The sequence below is a fragment of the Azolla caroliniana genome, unplaced genomic scaffold, assembly GCF_043228905.1.
Source record: "Azolla caroliniana isolate FFs.n. ecotype wild unplaced genomic scaffold, voAzoCaro1.0.p SCAF_9, whole genome shotgun sequence".
Taxonomy (NCBI): domain Eukaryota; kingdom Viridiplantae; phylum Streptophyta; class Polypodiopsida; order Salviniales; family Salviniaceae; genus Azolla; species Azolla caroliniana.
Genome location: NW_028230444.1, coordinates 10,500,629 through 10,527,564, shown reverse-complemented (window position 1 = coordinate 10,527,564; position 26,936 = coordinate 10,500,629). Strand labels below are relative to the sequence as shown.

General features: G+C 38.9%; 2 protein-coding genes across 3 annotated transcripts; one reads left to right on the top strand and one right to left on the bottom strand.

The window, feature by feature from the left end:
- The first annotated feature begins 3,906 nt into the window (after positions 1-3,906).
- On the top strand, positions 3,907-13,085 carry LOC147860156 (transcription factor GTE1-like). Of its 2 annotated transcripts, XM_087324442.1 has the most exons (8): positions 3,907-4,294; positions 8,324-8,527; positions 8,923-9,000; positions 9,100-9,327; positions 9,446-9,553; positions 11,749-11,807; positions 11,886-12,030; positions 12,566-13,085. In XM_087324442.1, the coding sequence occupies exons 1-8, from the start codon at positions 4,091-4,093 to the stop codon at positions 12,686-12,688; spliced, it is 1,149 nt and encodes a 382-aa protein (XP_087180568.1). In that variant the 5' UTR covers positions 3,907-4,090; the 3' UTR covers positions 12,689-13,085. The 2 variants fall into 2 exon arrangements, with proteins under 2 accessions (XP_087180568.1, XP_087180569.1); XM_087324443.1 differs by lacking the exon at positions 8,324-8,527.
- A 1,485-nt stretch (positions 13,086-14,570) lies between these two features.
- Positions 14,571-16,783, bottom strand: LOC147860155 (uncharacterized). The gene has a single exon (XM_087324892.1). The coding sequence runs from the start codon at positions 16,670-16,672 to the stop codon at positions 15,149-15,151; it is 1,524 nt and encodes a 507-aa protein (XP_087181018.1). The 5' UTR covers positions 16,673-16,783; the 3' UTR covers positions 14,571-15,148.
- Between the last annotated feature and the right edge of the window lie 10,153 nt (positions 16,784-26,936).

Genomic DNA, 26,936 nt, shown 5'->3' with positions numbered 1-26,936 from the left:
TATGAAATCATCGGAATCATAATTGCTTGCACCACTTTAAGATGAGTTGCAAATGACCAAGCTTGGGACTTCCAATATATAAATTTATTTGATATGGTCCTAGAAATCCAAGTTATGCTTTGCTTTGGTGAAATATCCACACCAATCGGATATCCCAAATGTCGACAAATCTTCCCTTTATCTAATATTCAGCCACTCCAACCAAGATTAACCAAATCTTGTTTAGTGCATCTAATCAACAATGATTTTTGCATATTAATATGTAAACCTGATGCTAATGAAAACACCTTCCACACCTCCATAGCTTTGGCTATGTTACTAGGATGCACCTTAAGAAACAAAAAAGAATCATCTGCCCATGCTTGAGCTATCAGTTGTTTCCTTGAGGGTAAAACAAGTCCCACTATATCTCAACATATCGCTAACTCATGCATTTTAACCAATTTTGGGTGGGTAACAATGGCAAATAATAATGGACTCAATGAACATCCTTGTCTCACTGACCTTGTTAATGATATTGCCTTAGTCACTCCACCATTTAACATGACATGTGACATTGCACCTAACCCCAACATAAATGAGAGTCGAGACATCCTTGTACCAAAACCCATCTCAGACATAAGTTGGGCAAGAAATGACCAATTGACATGATCATAAGCCTTCTCAATATCCAATTATATCATAACAATTCCTTGTTTTGATTCCTTCGCATAATCCACAACCATTTGAACATTTAAAATGTTATGAAGGATGTCCCTTCCTGCAATAAATTCATACTGCATCGGATGTACAATAGAGGGTAATACCTTGTGAAGTCGATTGGCAATTACTTTGGTAAAAAACTTTTATAAACCACCCATTAATGATATTGGCCTCCATTGACCAAATGAAGTAGGAGAAGAAACTTTAGGTATAAGTTTGATAAGCCCAATCTTCCAAGAATTAGGAATGTTACCAAATCTCCACACTTCTTGAAAGATTATTGTAAGAGGGCCTTTAAGGTCTTGAACAAATGATTTAAAAAACTCATTCGTAATTCCATCCCAACCTGGACTTTTATCATTTGCAAGATGTGATAAGACAGACTCCACCTCTTCTTCTCTTATGTCCTCTTCTATACTCATCACAATCTGTTGCCTAACATTGCCCTTGATGCATCGAAAAAATATTGCTCATGCTTCTTTCATATCGTTATCTAGAATACTTTCATGACCTAGAAGTTTTGTGAAATGTTGAATACAATTATCAATAATTACTTGTGGATTTGTACTCAAAGTTCCATCAACTTCTAGGCGTACCACATTCATTCTGGCATGAGATGCATGTAACCCATGAAAGAATTTATGTGAGATAAAGTTATGATCATATACCTCATATTGCTTGTCCCTCACCCGAAACTGTTGATAACTTCTGACCTCAAGAACTTGTAGTGCTTGATTCAATGTAACTTGAATATCCAATAACACATCATCCACCGGGATTGAGACCAACAAAGCATTACAACTGTGTAATAATTGTTGGAGTGCTCTCACTTTTTTGTTTATAGACAATTGCTTGAGAAATCCCATAATGTTGAGCAAACAGTTGAATATTAGAAAGGGAAACATCCCATGAAGAAGCACCACCAATATTAACTTGTCTTCTAAATTCTCCCACCAGCTGTCCCATAGCATGCGTGAAGCATACATGCTCAAGAAATGAAGAATAAAATCTAAGTGATTGTCTTCCCAATAAAGCTTTAAAACCATCCACCCCTTGATTTGTGCATTCCAAGATAACTGGAAAATGGTCAGACGATACCTCTGTATACCTGCATAATCAACACTTATGGCAAATACTCTCATCATGCATTATACATATGCGATCCAACCTACTTCATGTTGATCTAAATTGTGTGGATTGAAAAGTATACCCAGAATCTGTTCCATTAATCCAAAGCCATGCATCATACTTCAAAACCTCTATTGCAAATAAGTCCCAAGCTGCTCTATTGCCCCACTTCTGAACACATATTGAAATCAACCAATAAAAATCTTGGATTTCCATTACGAAGAACTTCATTCAAACGTTGCCAAAGTTCAATACATTGAGAGACTTTATTTGGTGCATAAATACCAACAATCCAAATCCTTTGCCCTTCATAATTTATCTCAACCACGGTGTACCGAACATGTATATCACTTTGAACCACCATTGGTTGCAAAGTATCTTTAACAATAAGAATTACACCTGAATAAAGTCCACCATTGACACCCGCATAACATACATGATACCCATTATGTTGAATAAAAGACCCAGACTTCGTATGATCCTTACGCTCTACCGCACATAATATATCCCATTGACACTCTAGGATATCTCCAAAATAATCCCTTAAGACTGCAAAAGCATTTTGCACAGATGGTAGCTGATTATTAACCAGTTGGTTTTTGACCGATGTCTCAATGACTCTCAAATTACCTCCTTTCCAAGGTTGCTTCTCTAATGGGGAAATGAGTTTACCAATTTAATCAAATCGAAGGTTAAAAGGTTTTGATCCTTGATTTGATTGATATTGAGACTTGTGCCAAGGTTTTGATTTTCGTTGAGATTGATTGGAAATTACCTTTGATAACCCCATTAGATTGCTAGATGAACCTATGAGCTCCTGTCCTTGTTGCAATGGAACATTCCCCTTGTGATATCGTGAGAACCTGCCATTAGCACCAACCTTGGTCCAAGGTCTTTCCTTAATTTCAAACTCTTCTAGCACTTCTTCTACAACACTTTTACCTTTTTGCTCCGAAGGCCCTCTAGTGTCTCCTTTACCTATATTTACCTCCTGACTTTTGTTCCTCTCATGTTCTTGTTGTACTTGATTTAGCATTACCATATCACAACAACGCTCATGGACCGGCGTTTGTTGACATTCAGCCATAAAATGCCCCAATTCACCACATTTGAAACAATGACCAACAAATGAACGCAATGCAATTGGCAACGAAATGACCGCATTTCCTCCGATTTTATATTTAACCACAAAGGTCTCTTCTTAGTTGTATTCCACAACATACATAACCGATATCTATTATACGCTTTTGGATTTGGAGCAACTATCACTTTTCCAGGTTGTTCCCTTACACTTTGTATAATGGGCCACAAAAATGAGAATTTACACTCTACTTCAACCCATATTGGACACTCCTGCTTCAAAGTCTGCTAATGGTCACCATGGAACATTGTCTACCAACTTATTATTGAAGAAAACTGGGATACGTGATAATAATCTATCTCTTTGTTCTTCAGTGCGAAATATAACCTCAAAAAAACCTATTGGACCTTTATACACATCCTCCACAGTATTTCTACCCACCATAACATTTAACCATTGACCCACCCAATCAACTAGAGGAATTTTTCCAGTAAAGAAACAAATAATACCTCCATCATGGAACATGGAAAAGGCCTTCAAGATGTCCTTGCGGGGCAACTCCACCTCCACAATATCATCAGTCATTGCTTCCACCAGAATATCTTCATCATCGGGTAGCACTTCATGTAACGCTTGGTTTGCAACAAGATGGATTGTCTCCCAATATTGATCACTCATCTCCTCCTCCTCACCTTCAACCGCAACTTGGGAATATCATGGCTTGTGCACCTTCTACTCTCCTTTTGTCTTCTCTCTCTCTCTCTCTCTCTTCTCTTTTTCTCTTTGGTGTTTCTCTCTCTCTCTCTCACACACACACACACACACAATCACGATGTGCACTCTCGATTGCAACATTCATTGGTAAAGTTCTTGAACATCGAGAGCCGCTACTCACCTTCACACATATCACGTGAAATGTAATATTTTTGGTCTCATAGGTCATATTTGACCTCCGAAGACGATAATATAATCTCTCTCTCTATCTCTCGGCGTATATGTTACCCATCAACTACCACTACCTTTAGGGTTTAGGGTTAGGATTAGGGTCGACGAGGACGAAGAAATTGTTCACGAAGCAGTTCTATTGAGATTAGATCCATTATCAATGCCTTCCTATTCTTTTTCTTCTGCTTAGTTTTCGGATTCAAGACAAGATATACAGGTACACACGTAATAGCCATGAAGGATTCACAAAAGGGTGTCTTTCTGGACATGGTTCATGCAAAACATGCAGAAGGAAATGTTGTTTTGAATATCTCTCGAAGTAGTTATCTAACAGCACCATACGAAGAGAAAGTTGTAGCAAAGCCCAAAGATACTAGTGATCGAATTGCTGAGAAGTTGCAACATTCAGTTCATGTCATGACCTCTAGAGCTGATCAGGTATGACTTAGAATTGTACATTTAATCATCAGCATCATCATCGTCGTCATCATCTTGTATAGGTATAAGCTGATTGGTTATTGCTCTCTTCTTTGTGTATTATTCCAAGTCAATGCTGGTATTGTTTCTTATATGCATATTGTTTGCATTAACAATAATGGTGAATGTACTCATGTAATACATTAAAATGTTAGAAGCGTTAAGAGTGCAAGCATAGTTTACATCGTAGGAATATTTTCAGAGTATTCATATCATTCTATAAGAGTCATCGCCATTCACCTTATTGTCCCATATAGAGGCATGCTGGATTCAATTAGCATGCTCTTACAGGCATGGTTGATTCAATTATCACACTTCTATTTGCATATTTTATTGACAACAATGGTGAAAACGATCATAGCATGTTAAAAGTTCAGTTGCTTTTAGATGGTCAGAAATGAGGAGATTTGAGTACATATGGCTTGGATTTGAATGAAATAATAAGAGAAATTGTCGTAAGGAGAAATTGGAAGCATACCTCAACTTTTCCTCTTGCATATTCCATGACTTCTCTCATGCCAAGAGAACATTTGAAATAGCCATGCATGTAACTTGTAAGATTAGAAAACTTTTGTGAATACACTGTGAAAAACTCAGACAAATAGTCTGCCAAAGATCTTTTCACAATACAATATAGAAGGTTACAAAAATATATGTATGTGTGAAGACAGATTATCTCAAGGAGAAATTAGGTAGCATACTTCAACTTTTCCATTTTCGCATTCCATGGTTTCTCTCATGCCAAGACACCATTTGAAATAGTCATGCTTGTAAGATGAGAAAGCTTTTGTAAATACATTGTGAAGAACTCAGACAAATATTCTGCCAACGATCTTGTTTCAATGCAGTGAGAAGGTTACAAAGATATTTATATGTGTGAAGACAGATTATCTTAAGGAGAAATTAGGAAGCATGCCTCAACTTTTCCCTTTTCGTATTCCATGATATCTCTCATGCCAAGACAAGATTTGACATAGCTATGCTTGTAAGATGAGAGAACTTTTCTGGATACATTGTGAAGAACTCAGACAAATATTCTGCCAAAGATCTTGTTACAATGCAGTGTTGAAGGTCACAAAGTGACCATAAGCAATAACTTAGATTGACAGATTAAGGAGTTGAAAACAGCCAACATGTTTTCCTGGAAAGGACGTGGTTTATATGCAATATTCTCTGTGTACCAATAATAAACCAGTCAGTCATGATGAGACAGTGAGAGAAATATAAGTTTCCTTTTAGTTCATTAATGTAGATAGAATATTCCTGTAGATTATCATACATCTAATACAAAAGGCGGGCAGTCATTACATGTTTTCCAACAAGTGTGTTACACAAGGACAGGTTAGGCCTGACTTCTCAATAAGTCCCCTCAAGCTCAAGTATGCTGTATGAAGAGCTTTTGTTTTCAACAATTCCCCTCAAGCCGAGCAGGTCAAGTGGATGCAGATCAAGTGCTTTTGAATACTGCCTCAGTTTATCCGCCCAAAATGCCCCGGCAAATATATCTGCTGTCTGCTGATCTTTATGGATATGGTGGAGATCAACATCATACTGCTTCACATGTAACAATCATGATGCCCCCAAATTCCGTTGTTGTGATGGATAGTGCTACAGTAGGTTGCTACTGTTGCTTTTTGCTGCTCCAAGTGATGGCATCATTGCCTATGGAAAATCCAAAGCTCAATGTAGGCCATGGGTTTGCCAATTACTTGCCCAATTGGCATCTATAAAGCCATGTAAGTGGATCAGAACACCTGACTTATAAAATATACTGTTAACCAATGATTCCTTTGGCATACCACAAAACTCTTTTAGCACAATCCAAATGCACTTGTGGTGTTTCAATGAACTGGCTGAGTAGACTGCCATATAACTGAGGTCAGAAAAGAGGGGGGGATAGGTAAGTATATTGGGTTGTCAATGATCTGCATGTACTGAGGGTGGTTACGGATGGTGATTTTGTTGTCGGCTGTATTTTAACCTTTCATTTGTCAAGTTTCTGTGATTACTCACACCTTTATTTTCAACCCTTGTAATATCCATGGAATTTTCGTTCAATATACCTCTGCTATACCCGCTGTACTGGGAAGTGTTGCATTTTGTATCTCTAGTTGGTGAGGTTTGTTTTGCACAACTTTTCACTATGGAGGCTCATCTTGGATGGTGTTTTGGGTGGCATCTTGCTCCTTAATGAACTTCCTTCGAAATACACTCAGATATTTCAGCCTCAAGAACATTGCTCGCTGTGCAATGTATTAACACACCAAACGCTGGTGAACCTCTTCCATGTGGTAAAATTGTGGACTTAATGTACTCACAATCTGTCAACTTTGTTGATGCAAATGAGCCAGCTTTAATACGGGAAGGTCTTCAACAACATGATATAACAGAGAGATAGGCAATGAAAAATTAATTCTCGCGCTCTAACACCACTTGAAGTGCTTAGGCAAATTCTGCAGAGGATCTTATTGCAATTCAATTCAATGGAGAAGGTTGCAAAAATGTGTGTATGTAGAAATGTGTATATGTGTGTGAGAAGGAGAGATTACTACATAGAATGCCCATAAGCAATATTTTTGATTAATAGATCAGGGGGATATGTCTTGTAATGATTGCTAATGCAATGGGATATGTTGGCAATCTTCCAGTTGATTGTTCCATCCTCTTTAGGAGTTCTTGGGGAAGGTTGCAAAAATGTGTGTATGTAGAAATGTGTATATGTGTACGAGGAGGATTACTACATAGAATGCCCATAAGCAGTATATTAGATTAATAGATCAGGGGGATCTATCTTGTAATGATTGCTAATCCAATGGGATATGTTGGCAATCTACCAATTTATTGTCCCGTCCTCTTTAGAAGTTCTTGGACAACCTTGTACGAGTTCCTGAAAATCATGCTGTTTATTATCATAATTTAATCAAATTATGTTTTCTTCTTATATAAACCATTCTACATCTTTGTAATCAGAAGCTCGTTTTTCCAAATCTACTGATTTTTCCTTAAGTCTTCTAAGTGATCTTTCTGTGCGAGAGTTAGTCTAGTCTAAAATCCCTACATTTTCTACATAAACTACCTTTAGTTTTGATGTAGAATATTATGTCATATAGCTCCTTGCATGTACTAAAAATGCAATTGGCTTTCAATGTTTATATGTGGATGCTGTGTAGTTAAAATCTATTTTGTATTTCTATGAAGGTGCATATATTTCTCTGAAAGTTATTGAGGATTGATCATATCATCTTTCAAGGATTAAGTTGACCCTATTTAGACATTGTTTATTTGTATGTGGATGTATGTATATGAACATATATTTCTCTGAAAGTTATTGAGGATTGATCATATCATCTTTCTAAGGATTAAGTTAACCCTATTTAGACATTATGCATTTGTATGTGGATGTATGTATATACAAATACGTAATACAAAACACACATACAAGGATGTATGCTGTATTTCATGACTCAATCATTTTATATGTGAGTAAATTCACGAGGGCACAGCTTGAACCTGAAATGGGTTCAAACACACACTTTAATAAAATATTTCAAGATTTTGGTTCAAGTGAAAATATCAAAAGCACCTAGAGTACTCTAATTTACTCAAATACAATCTGTGCTAGAATCCATGATGCATCAGCCAGATGAAAGTAATAGCTAGATCTGCAATGATGCCTGTCAATGTGAGTGTGATTGCTCCAGTTATTATAAATCACGTGATGACAAAATGGCAGATGTTTTACTTGGAATTTATGAATCCTTCACTTAAAGTTTAACAGTATAATTGTTAACCCTGGTAGATGTGATTTTCCTTTTTAATTGGTGTTTGACTTCATTTTGTCTTATTTAAACAACTGCTTTGAAAGTAGCCCAGGATGCACGTTAAAAATCTTTGATATATTCAAATATGAAGTATCAAACCCTCAAGTTAAGAAAGAGGGTAAAGCTTTAGGATATGGGCATTTAACTAATGTTTACAACTAGGTAACAGTTACAATGTGAGGTCTTGCAAGTTACACGCATCCGATCAGTTCTCAAAAGGGCAAGAGTACATGCACATAGATCCCTGAAGGGCGACAAAGCAGGAAATTCAGTAAATAAGAAGTCGAGGTTATTTGATGCAGTACGAACTGAAGCAATGAAACAGAAAAAAATGTCTGGTCTTTTCCGATTATGTAGTAGTATACTACAAAAGGTGTGCAAATAAATTTATTATTTTTTCCATACTCAGGATACGAAATATATTCTGAAACTAATATGGGCCCACACAATGTTCAAACTCCGTACAAGGACTATTCTTTCGATTGTTTATGCAAATTGTTCTTAGAGACCTGCAGGGAACTATTTGCAATTAAATCAATGCAAAGAAAATTTCATCACAAAAATATATATTTCTTATTCAAACCAGTCTCGCAATTGAATCAGTACAAAAGAACTTCATTTTGAAAGTAAAATTTCTCATGGAAACCAGTTGGTGTGAACTGTGATATTAAGGATTATGGGCTATTTCTTAAGGATTATTTCTTTAATAATAGCTCTTTATTGCAGTGGAATTATGTTTATGAATGCTAAAACTCTTTTATGTTTCAGCTCATGCAGCATAGATGGGCATGGCCATTTTTGCAACCTGTGGATGTAGAACATCTGCAATTAAAGGACTATTATAAAGTAATGAAACTGCACTCAGCATATTTTCAACATTGAATCCTATTTGACAAATCTTACATCACATATTCTTGTTTTTTATGCATCTGATTTTATGCATAGGTCATTCGCAGGCCGATGGATCTTGGCACAATAAAAAAAAAGCTAGAGGTGAAGAATGGATCAGGATATCAATATGTACGAGAATTTTGTGAAGATGTGCGTCTTGTTTTCCGGAATGCGATGTTATATAATGATTCATCGAGTGATGTCTTCAATATGGCAAAAACATTGTCCCAAAAATTTGAAAAGAAGTGGAAGCTCAGAATTGAGGCTCAGTTGCTTGAAGAGGTAACAAACTCCTGTTCAAAAAGGAAAAGAAGACAGTAAGGTTTATTTGTATGTGTGCTCTTATCTTCGTTCAGAAGAAAGTTGGAAATGATTATCTGAAGGAAAATTCTGCTGGTAGGAAGGGAAGAAGGAAAATCAACAGGATAAGTTCTGCCTTAATGTTGCAGTATTGCATACTCAAGAAGAACAGGCTGCCATGCAACTTGGTGAGAATGTAATCACACAGGTACAGTGCTCTCTTTTGCATTTCCTATTCTTTTTTTGTGTGGTTATTATCATAAACTTAGGAGTATATATATATATATATCTGTATTTGGTTCTATAAATTGCTGAATATTGGATGGATATTATGCTCACTGCTTGAAGGCTAGTACTAACAGTCAACCTATAGAGGTTTCCACAGTGCAACAGGAGGATTATGGAAAATTACATGTGGGGCAAGGCTCATTGCTGATGGCAACAAGTGAGGAACACTATATTGCCTCTCAGGATGAACTCTTCTAGCTAGATTAATTGTTGTTGCCGACTTCAAGGATGGGATTGAATTATGGCGCAAAATCTTAGGTCATATAAGCCAAAAGGGTTTGATATCCTATATTCTTCCCACAAGCTGGTGGCAAGATCACCAAGCTTGCCTTTTGTAATAATCGCATCTATGGCAAACAAATTAAGTCTTCCTACTACTCTTGTCATTCTCGTGAACTAACCATTTGAACTTATGCACTCAGACGTATGTTCTATGCCTACAAAGCCCTTAGGTGGGTCTCTACACTTGATTACTGTTTTCGATCATTGCTCTAGAAGTTGTTGGCTATATTTTCTGGATTCCAAAGGACAAGATGGAAATACTTCCTGGATTCAAAAGGTTTCATATATTTACCACTACTTACACAGGGTTTGGTTACCATAGTTCAAAAGCCGAGATGTTATGTTCAATGAGGCAAAGGTGCAAAAAAATGTGGATGTCTCAAAATCAATGAGAAGGCTTAAATTTCAGCCAGAACAGCCACCCATTGACCCAAAATGGACCCAAAAATGGCACTTGAGTGAGATACAACAGGTTGAAGCCTTGCACAGATGAAAAACAAATTACAGACCTTTGAGGTGAAGAGCAGCAACACCCAAGCATGGTATGTGCCTGCTGAGCAGCGACAAGGTGACATTCCACTAGATCGGGCACTGATTCTAAACAACACAGATCATTGGATTTGAAGATCTACCAATGCCAAAGATGCTAATGCTGGAGATTTTTTGAAGGCAGAACTTTCAGTTAGAATCTTTAGTTCTAGTTATCTAGATGATTTAGTACCTATGTTTAGCTATATTTATTTTGGTTTGTTTTCAAAAAAGGAGAACATTTTAAGATGTTATTTCTTGTTCCGTCTCATAGGACAGTTTGGCCTCTTGAAGGCATTACAGTAGGTTTCTTTCTTTGTTCTTCTTTTATACACTTCTTTGTATTACCTCTGTTTGTTTATGTCCTTAGTACCTTTATTACATAAGTATCAGCTTAGAACTGTCCAAGATCGCTTTAGGTTCTTCTTGCTGGTCAACCCTGCTGGTGGAAAAAGAGTAAACAGTTGTGAAGACCGGAAGTAACCAAGCCCCCATAGGACACTGGTTGCTAAAGGTTGCATGTCAAAGCTCATAGTGCTAACTACCTTGAGCAATTACGGTCGACTGTTGATTTAGACGTATTAAGCAAACATAAACATAAACTGTAATGGAATTTATTTCTGAAGCAACAATTTACTTTGCTGTGGGCAGTCTTGCCAAGACTATGATAAGATGTGTCATAATAAGTAACATGATGCTCTATACTTCTCAGGTGGGAGGAAAATTGATTATATATATTCCAGTGAGACCACTGATGCTGCTATATCAACTGCTTTTATTTCTAATAGTACAATGGAAGTGGCAGAGTTCTGAAGCAAAACTAGGAAAGTCTTGCCAAGATTACAGGAGGAAATGGGATAATCCTCAATGTTAGTTGAGCAGGAATTAGCTTGTATATATATATATATATTTCAGTGCCTGCCAATCCATCATTCCTTTGACTACTTCTATGACAATGATAATATTTCTGTGTAAATAGTTATTCCAGAATCCACACCAACTTCCATGTTTTGCAAGTTTTAGCTAGTAAGATGTACTGACAACAATTTATGTTGTATCAGAGACATTTTCTAAATTTTCATCCATGATTGCATTGTGTTGAAAGATGGTCTGGTAGAATCATGCTATATTATTTTCTAATGACAGTTTAAGGATTAATTTGTATTTCTTTATTGAATGGAATTATGTGAGTTTGTTCCTAATTATTAATGATGTATTTCATGTTCATTTTCGTTATGTTTTGGGAAATTTAAGCACACTAAACACCCTCCAGATACAAATATATATTCTCTTGGTTATCTCCAGCTTACAGGTGTTGAAAAGAAGATCCACTCTTTTCTCATGCAAGTATTGCCCAATTGCCGGTACCATGAATGAAATCTTTATTTATACTTCTTTTAGAGTAATTTATCCATAGAATTTTAACTGATTTAATTTTGTAGGCCAATGAAAACTGAAGAGAAAACGAAATTATACCAAAGAATTCAGAAGCTGCCTCCTGTCAGTTTAACCAGGGTAATGGACATCTTACCTTTGGAGAATACCTGTGGCAGCACAACTGACATCCAAATTGATCTTGAAGCTCTTGTATGTTTTTCTTACCTTTGAAGCTGTATATGTGAATCTCTGAAAATGACATATTTTGACTGCATTTCGACACATTCTAGAGATGTTAACTTTGGGTGTACCATGCTTGTGGGGAAAGTTCTGTGATGTAGGAATTCAGTATAAGCTTCAGTTCTGTGAATTGGCGGGGTGTTCCCTGCATATATACACGGATGATGCCTAATTCCTAAAATTATGAAAAGAAATGCATGTCTAGATATTATTATGTGAATCTCTGAAAATGACATATTTTGACTGCATTTCGACACGTTCTAGAGATGTTAACTTTGGGTGTACCATGCTTGTGGGGAAAGTTCTATGATGTAGGAATTCAGTATAAGCTTCAGTTCTGTGAATTGGCGTGGTGTTCCCTGCATATATACACGGATGATGCCTAATTCCTAAAATTATGAAAAGAAATGCATGTCTAGATATTATTATGTGAATCTCTAAAAATGACATATTTTGACTGCATTTCGACACGTTCTAGAGATGTTAACTTTGGGTGTAATGACAGGACTCAAGCACACTTTGGAGGCTGCATTTTTTTGTGAAAATGATTACAGAATTCACCCCTGAACCAGCTAAGAAAAAGCTTGACAATAAAGGCCATGCTTGTGGGGAAAGTTCTATGATGTAGGAATTCAGTATAAGCTTCAGTTCTGTGAATTGGCGGGGTGTTCCCTCAAAACCATAATTTCCAATCGATATGTTGAACATGGTACAAAAGCATTGAGTTTGTGGAGAGCTTATAGTTACAAACAGAAGTTAATGTTGAGAATCTGTTTTTCGTGCCACAACGATTCACGGCCACAGGAACACTCAAGTGACAATATATACAGCCTAAGTAAATCTTTTGGATGAGGTTGGAAGAAGCAGATTTTGCGAAAGTTTTCTGCCCCAACTTCTGTGAAATGCTTTGTAAATAAAAGACAGTTAGCAAGACATCCGAATAATTCAATGGCAATCTGCAGAAATGGCAGTGTATATATCTAACTCAGAAATGACAACAAATGAATAAACTTTTACAGATACAATCTCCATCCTGCCTTTGCATGTTAGTTTGTGTTAGAGATTTTCTATAAAACAATCTCAGATAGCAAAATTTGGTCGCTCCTTTGTCATAATGGTTTCAACTGGTGGTATTCTCTTCTGGTCCTGTGAATTGTGGTTTGCCACTTTTTCTATGGAAGGGCTTTTTTGACTTGATGTTCGTTTTGAACTGAAAAGCCTTGGAAGTTATGAGGCATATCTTTATGTGAACCCAAAAATGTATATCCCATGTGTATGATTTCCTCTGGTCAATGTATTGCTGACTTGAATGTTCTTCCTGAAATTCTGAAACCATGGCTTGTGTGAGGCTGAAAATCTATATCTATTGGTTTTCCCATGGTTCATTTTGCGACTAAATATTGTTTTTGAACTTACGGAGTATGGCTGGTCTCAATCTGAACATGTGTATTACCTTTTACTGTGGTTTAATGAGTGCAACTAAATCTTGTTTTGACTATGAAATGCCTTGGAACTTACATTTGCAGCTTAACTTATGTGAAGCTTAACTTATTTTTTCGAGGTTCAATGTTTTGCAACTTAAGTCTTCTTTTGACAATGAAATGCATTTGCAGCATTGCTTATTTGAAGCTGAGTTTGTGATGTATTTTCCAAGGTTCAATGCTCTCATTGAACTGAAACTCTGGAAGCTATAGGTTTATAGTTTGGTAAAGGTCGAGTTTGTATATCCTGTCAATTTGGACAAAATGGTTTGTCGCATGGTTACCAATATTTCTTCGGACTTAAACAATCTCTTTTTGGAAAATCATTGAATTTACTGGAGGCATGCCTTATTTGAAGCTTAGAAAATATATTGCTTTCGTGTGAAAGGTTTTTCCACAGTTCAATGTTTGCTGATAAAATGTTGTTTTTCGAACTGAGAGTATAGAGGCTTAAGTTCAATTTGGACACAGGCATATCTAGTTTATGTAAAGCTGACCAGGTAAATGCTAGGTTTTCATTTAACTCAGTTAATGTTTTTAAAATATTTTGCAGCCATTGACGAATTAGTGACGTGAAAGTATATGTTGTGATGGTTATGAAGAGGCACAGCTTATATATGTGACTTATAGGTTGTTTCAGTATCATTCTCACAATATAGAAAATGGGATATTTATACATTATTGGAAAACTTCTTAGAACTCATACTTTGGCATGCTATGGTATCTTGTGTGCCTTCTTTGTACGAATGTTGACGTTTGAGATGAAATAAGATGTTTTTCTCTCATTGTTTTCACCATACTTTTTCTCTAGGTTGGCTATATGGGAAACGAGTGTGTACAACAGGCTAAAAAGAATCAGCAAGTAAAATATTAATTTGTAGGTAGTTATGCCCGTATAAAATGTCTTTATTGATGTACCTGCAATTTGATTCACCATCCTAGTAGATGGCTTTAACAAAGGGTACTGAAATACTGAAATGAATCAATGATTACTAACGCTGCTTTGATTATATGTAATTGTAGTCAACAAAGAACTGAAAACTTATTTATTCCATCTAAAACGTCATAAATTTGTAAAATTTTATAGCATTCATTACCCTTGGATGTATTTCCAGACTCAAATTTGTACATTAAACATTTGGGATTGATTCTCTGAAAACGGCTTATTGCGGTGACCCATGGAGAACATATATCTAGTTCTGGATCATTTAGGTAACAGATGGACCCATGATGAGGATGATAGTTTTTGTTCCAGATTTTAGCTTTGGCTAGTTCTCAGAGTGAATTTCTATCTCTGGTTTTCTGTGAGATGATGCCACTGTAGAGATTACAATGAAGATCAAATCTCTGGCTTACTGTTACAGAGACTTAGATTTTGAGACTTGATTCAAGGATGACGAATCAAGAAAAGCCAGATCTGACTAAATATCTTTACTTATCTTCAATCTCTCATATAATTCTCTTCTAACGTCTCGATACCAAATTTCCTCTTCAAAATAGAAGAGACTTCTCACCAGTAAGCTGGATTGACACAGGTCCAGATGGTAAAAATTCTACCGGGAGTCCCTTCTCATGTTACGATGATAAAGAAGATATGATACAAAAATTTACATGTGATGAGATGCCAAGAGGCCACCCAATTGCAACTGTCTTTGGACTTCTGCAGAAACCATGTCTTTCATGAGGGCCATCATCTTCATATTGTTATCACATGAAGAAGAAGAGGAGGAGGAGGAGGAGGAGGAGGAGGAGGAGGAGGAGGAGGGACTACTCAGCTCCTGCCAGTTGGTGGACGGTGCCAGCTGGATGGGCGGGATAACTTGTGATAGTGCCACATGGATGGCAGCACCCATAAGCTTTACTAGCTGATCTTCACTTTGCATATTCAAGCCATTACCACAATTCTTTGGTTGAATGTCCATAGGTTGCTCCTTCGTTGCGCAACCATTAATCTCCAATGCTTCTCCTTGGCATGATGCTAATGCTTCAGATTCTTTTAATGATCTCGCTGACCCTGGAAGAGATAAGGAAAGGAACAAATCGGCGGGTTGCGTGATAGAAGTAGTAGTTGTCATGTTGGCGGTGGTGGTAGTAGTAATGGTAGGTAAGGTTGTTGTCGTGGAAGCTCCATCATCGTCGGACAAGGGACTCCCGATTCGGTGGTCGGGATTGCTCGAATTACGTTTGGGATTGAAGGAAGCAGGCCCCGAAATCCGACACCCGAGATCACTTGAGTTCAAATTTAGATCAGATGGCATAGTAGTAGTAGAAGTAGTAATAGTGGCAGCAGCTCGCTTGGCTTGTTTCATTTTCTTAGAGATAGTGTAAGATTCAGAGCCAGAGTCGGAGGATGCGGTTGATGGAGACCGGTGGCGCTTCATTATTTGTGATGAGCAGCTGCTATCGCTTTGGTCGGCTATGGATGAGAATGACCTTGACATGGGGGGGCTGGGGCTGGGGCTGGGGCTGAGGCCGAGGCCAAGGCCGAGGGAGATGGTGGGCTCAGCTACGGAGGAGATCATGGAGGGGGGAGAATTGGGAGAGGTGGGCAACTTGGGTAGGAGGTGGTCCGATGATTGAGATGGGGCGGGGGCGGGGGCGGCCATCCCGGCCGATGTTTGATGGCCACAAGAGGCCCGGCGTAGCGTCGAGTTCCAGTGGTTTTTGATTGCATTGTCGGTGCGCCCCGGGAGAAGGCGAGCGATGGTCGCCCATCGGTTTCCGTGCCTGGCGTGGGCCGACAGAATGACGGCATCCTCGGCAGGTGTGAACGCGCGGTGCTGCACCTCGGGGCTCAATTGGTTGCACCACCGCAGGCGGCATGATTTCCCCGATCTGCCCATCACCGCCTTGCTTATCAACGACCAATTCTTGGGGCCAAAGTGATCGACGGCTCGATGAAGGGCAACGTCTTCCTCGGGGCTCCATGGACCTTTGATGCGCTCGCATTGGGCCATGGAGGAAGAGGAAGAGGTAGGGGTCGCAGCCGCCACACCCCAAAACATGGCAGACTTCAAGTTAGAGGTAGTAATGGTACTACTACTACTACTACTACTATTACTACTGCTACTGTGATTGTGATTGTGATTGTGATTGTGATTGTGATTAGGATGGAAGGATGATGCTTCCATAGCTGCTACCGGATGCGTTTCTTCTTGTTCGTTGAGAAAAAGATGGGATGGATAGATAGATAGATTCTCTCTTTCCCTCTCCCTTCCTCTTTCTTTCTTTCTTTCTAATATGGGCCTATCTCTTTTCTTATATATGTGTGTTGTGATATGAATTAGAATTGAAAAGGAAGAAGGTTCACGGAAGCTTCTTCAACATTAATTTGTTTTCTCCCGTAGCATTATTTATTTAACATTATTGTTTAACCCCAGAATTTTGGATAAATTGGGGGGGGATTATATATCAATTTATATAATAATACATACATGTATGTGTATGTATGTCCATAAGTTTGTGCTGTAATGAATGAAAATGTGGAATACAAAAATAAACTAACTTCCTCGTCACCAAACCAAATTTCATGGACAAATAAAACATAAGGAAAAGGAAGCCCAATTGTTTGGAAAAATAAGAATGGAAAGGGGAGAGAGAGAGAGAGGGAATAGTAATGGAAAAAGGAGAAGGCATACGTGGTCTCTGGCCTTGCACGTGCGATGCCAGCTGGCATGAAGGAAGGAGAGGAGGTTGGGTGACCGTTGGCCGCCCGCCCGGACGGATGGATGGCCTTAGAAGACGTTAATATATCTTTCTCTCTCTCTCTCTCTCTCTCTGTCTGTGCCTCCTAACCACCCCACCCATCCACCCATCTCTCCCCCCTTTTCTTTTTCCTTTCTCCCATCCCCTCTCTTTTTGTTTGTTTACTCTTATTTTTATTATTTATCCTCTCTACACATATATTATGTTTGTGTTGTCCCCCTCCCCCTTTTCTTTTCTTTTTTTATACTTTTTCCACATCACTCTCTCTTTCTTTGACAAATTCTTTTCTCCTTTTTCTTTTGCCACTTGCCACCCGTTAGTTAATAAACGTTGGTGCATGCAATGTACACACATACACACACATTCCTACATACAAATACATGCATACATACATTCATACAACATATGTAAAGTAGTGTAATTGTATGCCGCAATCGACATCGACTTTCGCCTTCCCTTTACTTGCCTTGCAAGATGGAAACTCTACTCCATCTTTTCTTATTATTCTCCACCATGCATATATCTTGTGATTACTCTCACTCTCACACATTGTTAACATCTCCATTCAATCGAGTACTCTTCCAAGGTCGTTGTTTCACATCCTCCTACCAACCCACATATCATTGCCCATGCACAATTTCGCGTCTATTCAAGGTTATGTTATGCTCTCGCACTTGGAATGACCCTGGCCAAGTTTATTTCTGTGATAGTCATCCTCCATTGTTTTGGCTATGGTCACAACCACATTGTTATAGGACAATATGCTCGTGCAACAATGTCTCATTCGTTGATTGTGGAGAGATAAAGGAGTTACATTTATGTTAGCTAGTCTTACGTACAACAACATAGCTTATAGACCTTATGGGCTAAGTAGGGGCTATAGGACTATAGCGTGGCACAATGATGCTTAGTGTTGTAGTAGGGTCGGCAAGAGATTTTTCACATTATCATCGTGTTTATATATATATATATATATATAATAACTTTTATCATGGCGAGAGAGAGAGAGAGAGAAAGAAAGAGTGTGTGTGTGTCCTTGATTTTTACGCAATACAAGTCGGCATTTTCGTACTTTGACACTTGAGTTACATAAAGGTCAACATCATTTTCAATCATTTTTCCAGTCTCAATTGATTCCTAACATCATTGCCAATGTAAAGGTTGTTTCGACCATCGTGTAGCTACATAGAAATCAAGAATCAATGAACCTTGTTTCTTAATCCACACTTAATTTTCTCAATATTAATAGTAACAACATCATTACACATATATGGCATAAGCATCATTGAATAATTATGACCACCTCATTATTTACAACAATAAGATGTTACCAAAGGATTACTTGTGCTTGGGTAAAAGACAAGTTATTCATGTTGACCCAACCGACACCTCATCTCAAGTTTTTGATGCTTCCAAATTTAGGGTCTTATCTATTTTTGGTTAGGGTAGTGTCTCATTCTCATTTTCATCTCATGCACTTACTTTATTTGGCTTAAGTGGGTTGTGGGACAATAATGGATTGTGGAATGTGGTGGAAGCAAGTTAAGATGAATGGCCCTTATAGGCTCTCCTAATGATTGTCAAAGTCCCTACCTATCTTTCAATAAGGCTAAGTTAACCCTTTGAAGTTACATAACATGGTGCAACGGTCCAAACCCATATTTTTTTTTCCCCTAAAAAGGAGATACTTTCCCATTAGTGAGGACAGATTTTTACAAGAAGCCGAGTTGGTCCAAATCCATATTGAAACTCTACATAGTAGTATTTGCCTCATATAAGATAGTATGACATCAAAAAATGCAATATTGTCTATTGTCCAACTCTCGGTTCCTCATACATAGCGTGCATTTCTTGCTATTAGTTGTTGGTTTCTCCCATTCTACCACTCTCTATTTTGAGTTTAAATGCATCATCCTTGCCTTATGTGGAATAGGGGGAAAAACCCATGTTGTCTTGGTGTTAAATACTCATGAGATGCATATTCAACATATACATAGTACGTTAAGCATACATGACATTTTCTAAAACAAATTATAGCGAGTTTACTGTTTTAAACAATAGATAACATTATATTACCTAGTCCATTTAAAGTGTATGTGCCTCATTTCATGAGTTAGCATTTAAGATCTGAGATCAAACATAAATTCTTAAGGAAACAAACAACCAAAATCGCTTACTTTCAATAATTGGATTATACAGCCTCTATAATAATGTTGTCAAGCAACTTCATGTAGGCTCTATAATATAAACAAAGTAGCAAACACCGCAACATTATTTAGGCATTAAAATGAGATAAAAGAAGTCCACAATATTCGTTATTAATACAAACTTTTGAAACTACTTCAAAAAACTACTTTAGCTAAAAATGACAAGTCTTTCGCAAAACCGGACGAAAATGTTACTTGGTCTCCATCATTCAACTTCAACTTTGGTCTTAAACTCCAATTTCTCGTAACTTATAACCATGTCATTGAAATCAACCCATTGTCAGTGCGCTCGAGACATAAGGAAAAGAAAAAGTAAGGGGAGTTTTTTTCGTGAGCAACGATTCGATAACAATTTTGAATATTTGATGTACATGAAATGTTTCATATTTAGGATATTGGGAGTTTTTTTAAATAAATACATACTACTAGTATTTTTTGCACCGATATATTAGCATTACATTAAACAAAAAATGAGCAAGTTGGTATAGTAACTTTAAAGTATAGTAGGTATAGTGTCATTCACGAGGTAGTATATGTACCTAAACGTTACGTGCTTGTGGTAAAAACAACCTTGATATAGAGGTTTGACTATCATGGTTGTTTCCCTTCATTTTGATATGGTCATTCCACGTGGTGTTGATGGCTTTGCTTGTATGATACGTGATGTAAACATAATGAATGAAATTTCGAAGTGCTCTTATCCATCATAGTACTTTTTGTGTGCATTGTTTTCTCATCAGAGCAATTGTATTGTATACATGGATATTAGACTTCTCGCCCTAAAACTTTGACCCATATATATGTGGTCATTACACTAGAGTTCAAAACCCTATGCATTGTGGCTGAAGTGTGCCAAGGTTGCACAAATAATTGGGTTTGAGTTTTCTAACGTTTCTTACATGGATATTAGACTTCTCGCCCTAAAACTTTGACCCATATATATGTGGTCATTACACTAGAGTTCAAAACCCTATGCATTGTGGCTGAAGTGTGCCAAGGTTGCACAAATAATTGGGTTTGAGTTTTCTAACGTTTCTTACTAAGAGAATTGTGCGTCTTTGAGAAAATCCCGAAGTTGATATATTGCCAAACATATTCCAAGGGAGCTCCTTCAAATATAATGCATTTGTTGCTTGCTTGCTTGTAGGGATGTCGTTCAGTCTTCCATCCTTAATAGAAATGTAGGTAATCTACTCTCATGCTTGTTGTAGACTTTCGTTTGGAGAAGAAGTGGCACTCGATCGTTTTTTATGCATTTCTACTGTCTATTGTTGTAGCCAAATGGGATATCTGATATGGTGAATTGGGTAGGTGTCTTCGCGTTTGCAAGTCATGAAACCATTCGCCTTGACTTACCATATGGTTAAATGACCATAAATTGTTTGTTCCACTAGTTCTCTTTTTTTTTTTACAAAAAAAAAAACTCCCATTAGTTATAAAATTTTATAGATGAGAGTGTTATATACAAATCCTTGCAGGGACGTGATAGTTCCATCTTATGTGAATGGCCACTGACTCAAGAAAGGGAGAGGACGATCATTGTTGGATGAAGGCTAGTCATTGTCTTTCAACTCCATCGGATTTGCCCTTGAGGCCATCGTATTGGCTCTTTAGAGTTGGCTACAACTTCACTCCATATCTCTCGCATTAACATTACTAGACATGCGTGGTTTCGTTGGAGAAGACCCTTCGACACTGTTGTTTCCTTAGAATCCAAGGAGTTATTGGGCTGACCAATTCCAACACAACTTGAGTTTTGGCATTAATAGGAGTTGGGTGGATATTGTTGATGGTGGGAAAAAACCCTCTTGTGCTTTTATCACCAAAGTCATCCCCTCTTAATGTTCGTACTTGTAAACTAGGGCCTACCATGAAAACCAACATACATTTCCCCACTTGATTATGCCTTGCACCTAACATAATTACAATAGGCGGCCAACCCAGCGCCATATTCGATGGATTTCTGGGCAGTCCCACAGAGCGTGTCAGATTGATTTTGTTGCATTTGGGCACGCTACACAATTAGGAGAGCTAAGGTTTGCATCTTGCCATGCTCCAACCGGTAGGGACTTATGTATCAATAACCATTGGAACGTGGTAATTCGCCTAGCATGTTGTTGTTTCTAGATTTTTTGCCAAACGTAAGTGATAATTGTACGAGGAACATGATATGTGTGCCATACCTTGGCACTAGCCAGCTCTCGGGCGGTTTGAGCGGCTAGAATGTGGCGACCCAATCTAGTCGTGAATTGGAAGAAAGGGATGGCTTTGCTTCCTTGAACCGCATAAGGATCACGCCACACCCATTGCAAAAGGTCCCAACCATGTGTTTTCATGAGTACATATGTGCCATTCTGGTTGTACTTTGATCGGATCGGAATCTACAATCCCTTTATGACCAGTATATGCGAGCACTCAAATTGCCATATTATGGTTGAGGCATATGTCCTTCATCTTGTCCTTATTCATGTTTATGATGATTGATGAAAGAGATTAGTCAATAATTATATTTTTAAAATATAGTTGTTGATGGGCATTCTTTTGTTGAAATGTTATTCAAATCTTGATGGAGTTGAAGATTCTCAATGATTTGTTTTGATCGAAAAAATCTTCTTTAGGTTTTCCCGTGCTTACTACAAGGTATTGATACATCTTATATTTCCATGATGCAAAGTTACTTCAATCAGGCTTCTCACTTGGGAGAGAGCAATCTATTTGCGTTTTCATTGTAAATGGTGATTTTTTTGTTCTTCTTCTCTTTTTGTATCCCTCCTTCAAAACTACGAATGAAATTGAACTTCTTCCATGCACAAGCTCTATAACCACAATAGAATAGCAGTTGTCGAATATCACTATGCATAATAAAAGTATAAAGAAGTTCAGAGATAAAGGATTATGTATGCATATAACTGGCTTCGTAACCTAGTTTAGGGTGTTGTTGATAGTGTCATTCTTGTATTGTAACTTTTGGAATGAGACTATTACATTGTGTGCCTCCTTGTCTCTCTCTTTCTCACACTCTATCTCCTTGATCCTGCTTTAACTTGTTAACTTGGTGATCTTCTTAGCATAAATCCATTCTTGTTTCCATACTGACGGTCTTAGACTCCAACATCTGGTATCAGAGTCAGGTTCTTCAACTCGCTATCGATTGTCATCTATCTTCAACAACAACATTGCCCCTGTCATCTTGAAGACACCAAGTTCAACAACCATCAAGAGAAGAGAAGAAAGACACTAGTTGGTCTATAGTCCAGTGAGCTAGATCACCTCCAAAGTAGGCCAGTCGGCTATACCTTGTTCCTGTGATCATAGCCACTCGGAGTGGAACCTACGTCAAACAAGTCTCATTCGTGCCTCATTAGGTTAAGCAAAATTCAGACAGGCCAATTGGCGTTGCCCACTTAACCAATCGAAGCAGAATAGGCATCAGATCTAATGCCATTTGTGCTCCATCTGGCTAGAAGAGATCCGGGAAGACTAGTCAGCTCTGTCCCTCCCTCTATCGTAGCCACTCGGAAGCAGGATCATCACTGAAAACGGCACACTAATACTGTGATTCACACTTTGATCGGTCTAATCCGTGCTTAGCTCGGCTAAGCAACATTCGGGAAGAACAATCGATTCTGTCCCTTTGGTTGTTGTAGTCACCTCAAGCAGGATTGGCAATCAAGTCAAATCGAAAATCCAATCGTCACGATTCGTACTCAACTCGGCTAGGCATCACAAAGGAGAGACCAATTGGTTCTACTCCACACCTACCTGTATCCACTTTGAGCAGAACTAACCGAACAATTGATTAAGTTTGTGTCCAATTTGGCTAGATCAAATTCGGGTGAACCATCCGGTTGCACCCCTCCTACCGATCATAACCACCTCCGAACAGAACTTTCCGACTAGTTGAATCACATCAAAATGGCTTCAACATCCGACTCGTTAGAGGTGAGTCTAAGGAAGTTTGGCGAATCAAACTTCAATTCTAGAAGGAGTGATTACAAGACTATTTAATAGTCAACGGTCAGATCGACCCAATCGAGACTAAAATGCTCTAGAAGGATATGTCATGCCGAATGAGTGGACAAAGCTAGACAGAATCGTCCGTGCCACCATTCGGATGCACTTGTCGGAGTTAGTGTACTTCACAGTGTAGTGGTGTTGGAATGCCTTCGAACTATGGAAGACACTCTTGGACACTTAAGAAAAGAAGATCGTCTCAACAATGATATATACGATCCAACATCTCTACAACCTTCGGATGAAAGGATCTGACTCAGTCCAGGCACACCTCAATGAGTATGAAAGCTTAAGCTCCCAAATTTCGACTCAAGGGATGACAATCGAAGACGAATTAAATGCAATGTTGCTCATGAGTAGTCTCGAAGGAAATCATTTGCAAACAATTTGGCCAGTGACGCCTTCGTAGTACTAGGTTCGGCCGACCAACCGAACAGTTGAGGAAGAAGTTCTTCTTGACCGTCGAACAATGTGCGAAGCCGGAGCAAGTCCTGGGACAATCGAACCTGCAACTACTGCAAGAAACCCGGACACATCAAGGCTGATTGCCGCACCCTCAAAGCTGAGAAGGATATAGCTCAATGAGCTGATAAGATGGGTGACCAACATGAGGAAGTTAACTACATCGGCACTTCAACTAAAGTATTGATGGATGACCTGAACATTCTCTTTAAAGAAAAATTAGGAGAATTAGAAGTTTTGCTTATGATTGAGGAATCGACCAAATGGCTCCTGGATTCGGGTGCATCCTACCACGTGACCCCTCATAGATCCCAATTTTGGCAATATTCGGAAATTCGTAGCATTGTGACATAACTAGAATCGGCACTGTAGAGCTCAACCTTCTAGGAGGCTCTACATTGATACTACACAATGTTCGACATGTACCTTAGCTCTCGAGACCGCGGATCTCGATCGAATAGTTGGATGAAGATGACATCTGTGTCAACTTCTCATTAGGAGGGTGGACACTCTACAAGGGGAACCTCTTGCTTGCTTGAGGACCGAAAGTACATTCACTGTACCCGTTATATGTCACACTCAGAGAGGGTGACTTATTCCTGGTTGATGTTCCCGTGTTATTATTATGGCACAGAAGACTTAGACACCTTAGCAAGGCCAGCATAACACACTTATCTAGAGCCGATACATCCCCAAACTCTCCTTCTTGGACCACCATTTTTGTGAGCATTGCCAATACGACAAACAGACAACCACTTCACACCCCATGGCAACACCAAGAGAATCGAGTCCGCTCAATTTGGTCCATTCAGATATATGTGGCCCGATGCCACATCAGTCTCTTGGCGGTGCCTCATACTTTGTCCACTACATCAACAATTCGACTCAAAAGGTGTGGGCATATCTTGTCAGAACCAAAGATCGAGTGTTCTCGATCTGTTCTGAATGGCTCGCCATGGTAAAAAATCAGTCTGGTCGAAAGCTGAAATGCCCTCAAACCGACAACGGGGGAGAGTTTAAGTCTGAAGAATTCATCAAATTTTGTTGGCAACACGACATCAAATGTGAATACACGACACCACATAGTCCGGAGTAGAACGAAATTGCCGAAAGGGTGAATCAGACAATTCAGGAATGAATAGTGTCCATGTTCGAACACCTTGGACTGTCGGATGGTTTCTGGGTAGAGGCCCTACATACGACAGTACACATAATCAATATGTCGCCGAACGGGCCTCTAGGACCTCAAATACCTCAGGAATTATGGACTATAGAAAGCCGAATTATGAGAAAGTGAGGATTTTTGGCTGTGAGGCTTACGCTTTCATATCAAAAGATGATCGCCGAAAGCTCAAACCAAGGTCCTAGAAATGCATTCTCCTTGGCTATGGATCAAATGACGAGATCGGATACCGACTCTAGGACCTCGAGCACAGAAAAATTGTCCAAAGTTCGGACATAGTGTTCAACGAGTTGGCTATGCATAAGATGGCCGAAAGGCCTTTTGAAGTCCGAAGGGTAACTTTCTCGAAAGTGCCAACCCTTCATGATGGCCCAACTCATAACACGAGGTTGGATTCACGAGTAGCCGAATCCTCTAACACCGAATCAACTCCAACCGATTTGGCATAGCCGAACATTTCGGCTCTGGACCATCCAACCCAGATACCCGATCAAGCTAGCGTAGTCATACGAAGGAGATCCAAAAGTCTATCTCAGCCTCCAAAGAAGTACTCTCTTGGAATCTTCTTTAGGGACACTGGTGAGTCGACATCATACGAAGAAGCATCGGCATTAGCCGATTCGGCCACATGGCATCTGGTGATGGAGTCAAAGATGAACTCTATTTGGAAAAATAAGACTTGGGACCTAATCAAACTTCCGAAAATCGACATGCTCTTTCGTGCAAGTGGGTCTAGAGACTAAAAGAGATGTCTGATTCAGCCACCCCAAAATTCAAGGCCAGATTAGTAGCGAAAGAGTTTCAACAACAATACGACACTGACTTAGACAAAATCTTTTCACCAGTGGTGAAAATGACAACCCTTCGCTTCGTGCTTGGTGTCATGGCAGCCAGAAATTTGGAGCTAATTCAACTAGATGTAAAAATGGTATTCCTCCATGATGACCTAGAGGAGGAAATTTATATGGTGTAGCCGAAAAGGTTCGTGGTATCTGGCCACCAACATCTAGTTTGCCAACTCAGGAAGAGTTTATACAGCCTAAAGCAAGCACCACGATAGTGGTACAAGAAGTTCGATGACCTCATCGAATTGGTCGGCTTCTCAAAATGTGATGAGGACCACTGTCTCTTCACCAAAACAACTCGAGATGGATCACCCATCTTCCCATCATCTATGTGGACGACATGCTACTCTTTGGCCGCGTTGCCAGAGAACTCTCCGAACTCGTTTGACAACTGCGGCTGAAGTCCACCATGAAGGACCTTGGTCCGGCGAAACATATTTTAGGGATGAAGATAAGTCAGTTTCAGAATCAATGAAAATTGTTTTTGTGCATGCCGGCTACGTGGTTCGTGTCTTAGAACGCTTCAACATGCAATAGACAAAATCTGCTTTGACCCCACTCCCAATTAGCCTTCGGTTATGTCAGAAGGACTGCCCGACATCTAGTCCTGAGGGGGAAATTATGAGGTTGGTGCCATACGCACCGACTATTGGCTCCTTAATGTATGCAATGATCATTGTAGGAGTCATCAACAGATTTATGCAAAATCCCGATCGATCGCATTGGAATTCAGTAAGCATATGTTTATATATCTGGTGAGCACAAAAGACTATGGCATCCTATTCGGCCCAAATGATACTTCAAGCGTAGTCGGTTATACGGACACAAACTTTTCCGGTTGTGTAGACAGTGGAAAATCGACAACCGGAGACTGCTTCATCCGCAATGGAGCAATCTCATGGAAGTGCACTGCTATGTCAACGACCGAGGCCGAATATGTAGCAGCGTCCGACGTGACGAAAGAATCCTTATGGCTCAC

Excerpts from the sequence above, each read along its gene's own strand:
- LOC147860156 (XM_087324442.1), top strand. The coding sequence starts at position 4,091 with ATGAAGGATTCACAAAAGGGTGTCTTTCTGGACATGGTTCATGCAAAA. Across the intron at positions 9,001-9,099 it reads AATTAAAGGACTATTATAAA|GTCATTCGCAGGCCGATGGA; the intron begins GTAATGAAACTG and ends TTTTATGCATAG. Across the intron at positions 11,808-11,885 it reads CAAGTATTGCCCAATTGCCG|GCCAATGAAAACTGAAGAGA; the intron begins GTACCATGAATG and ends TTAATTTTGTAG.
- LOC147860155 (XM_087324892.1), bottom strand. The coding sequence starts at position 16,672 with ATGGAAGCATCATCCTTCCATCCTAATCACAATCACAATCACAATCAC.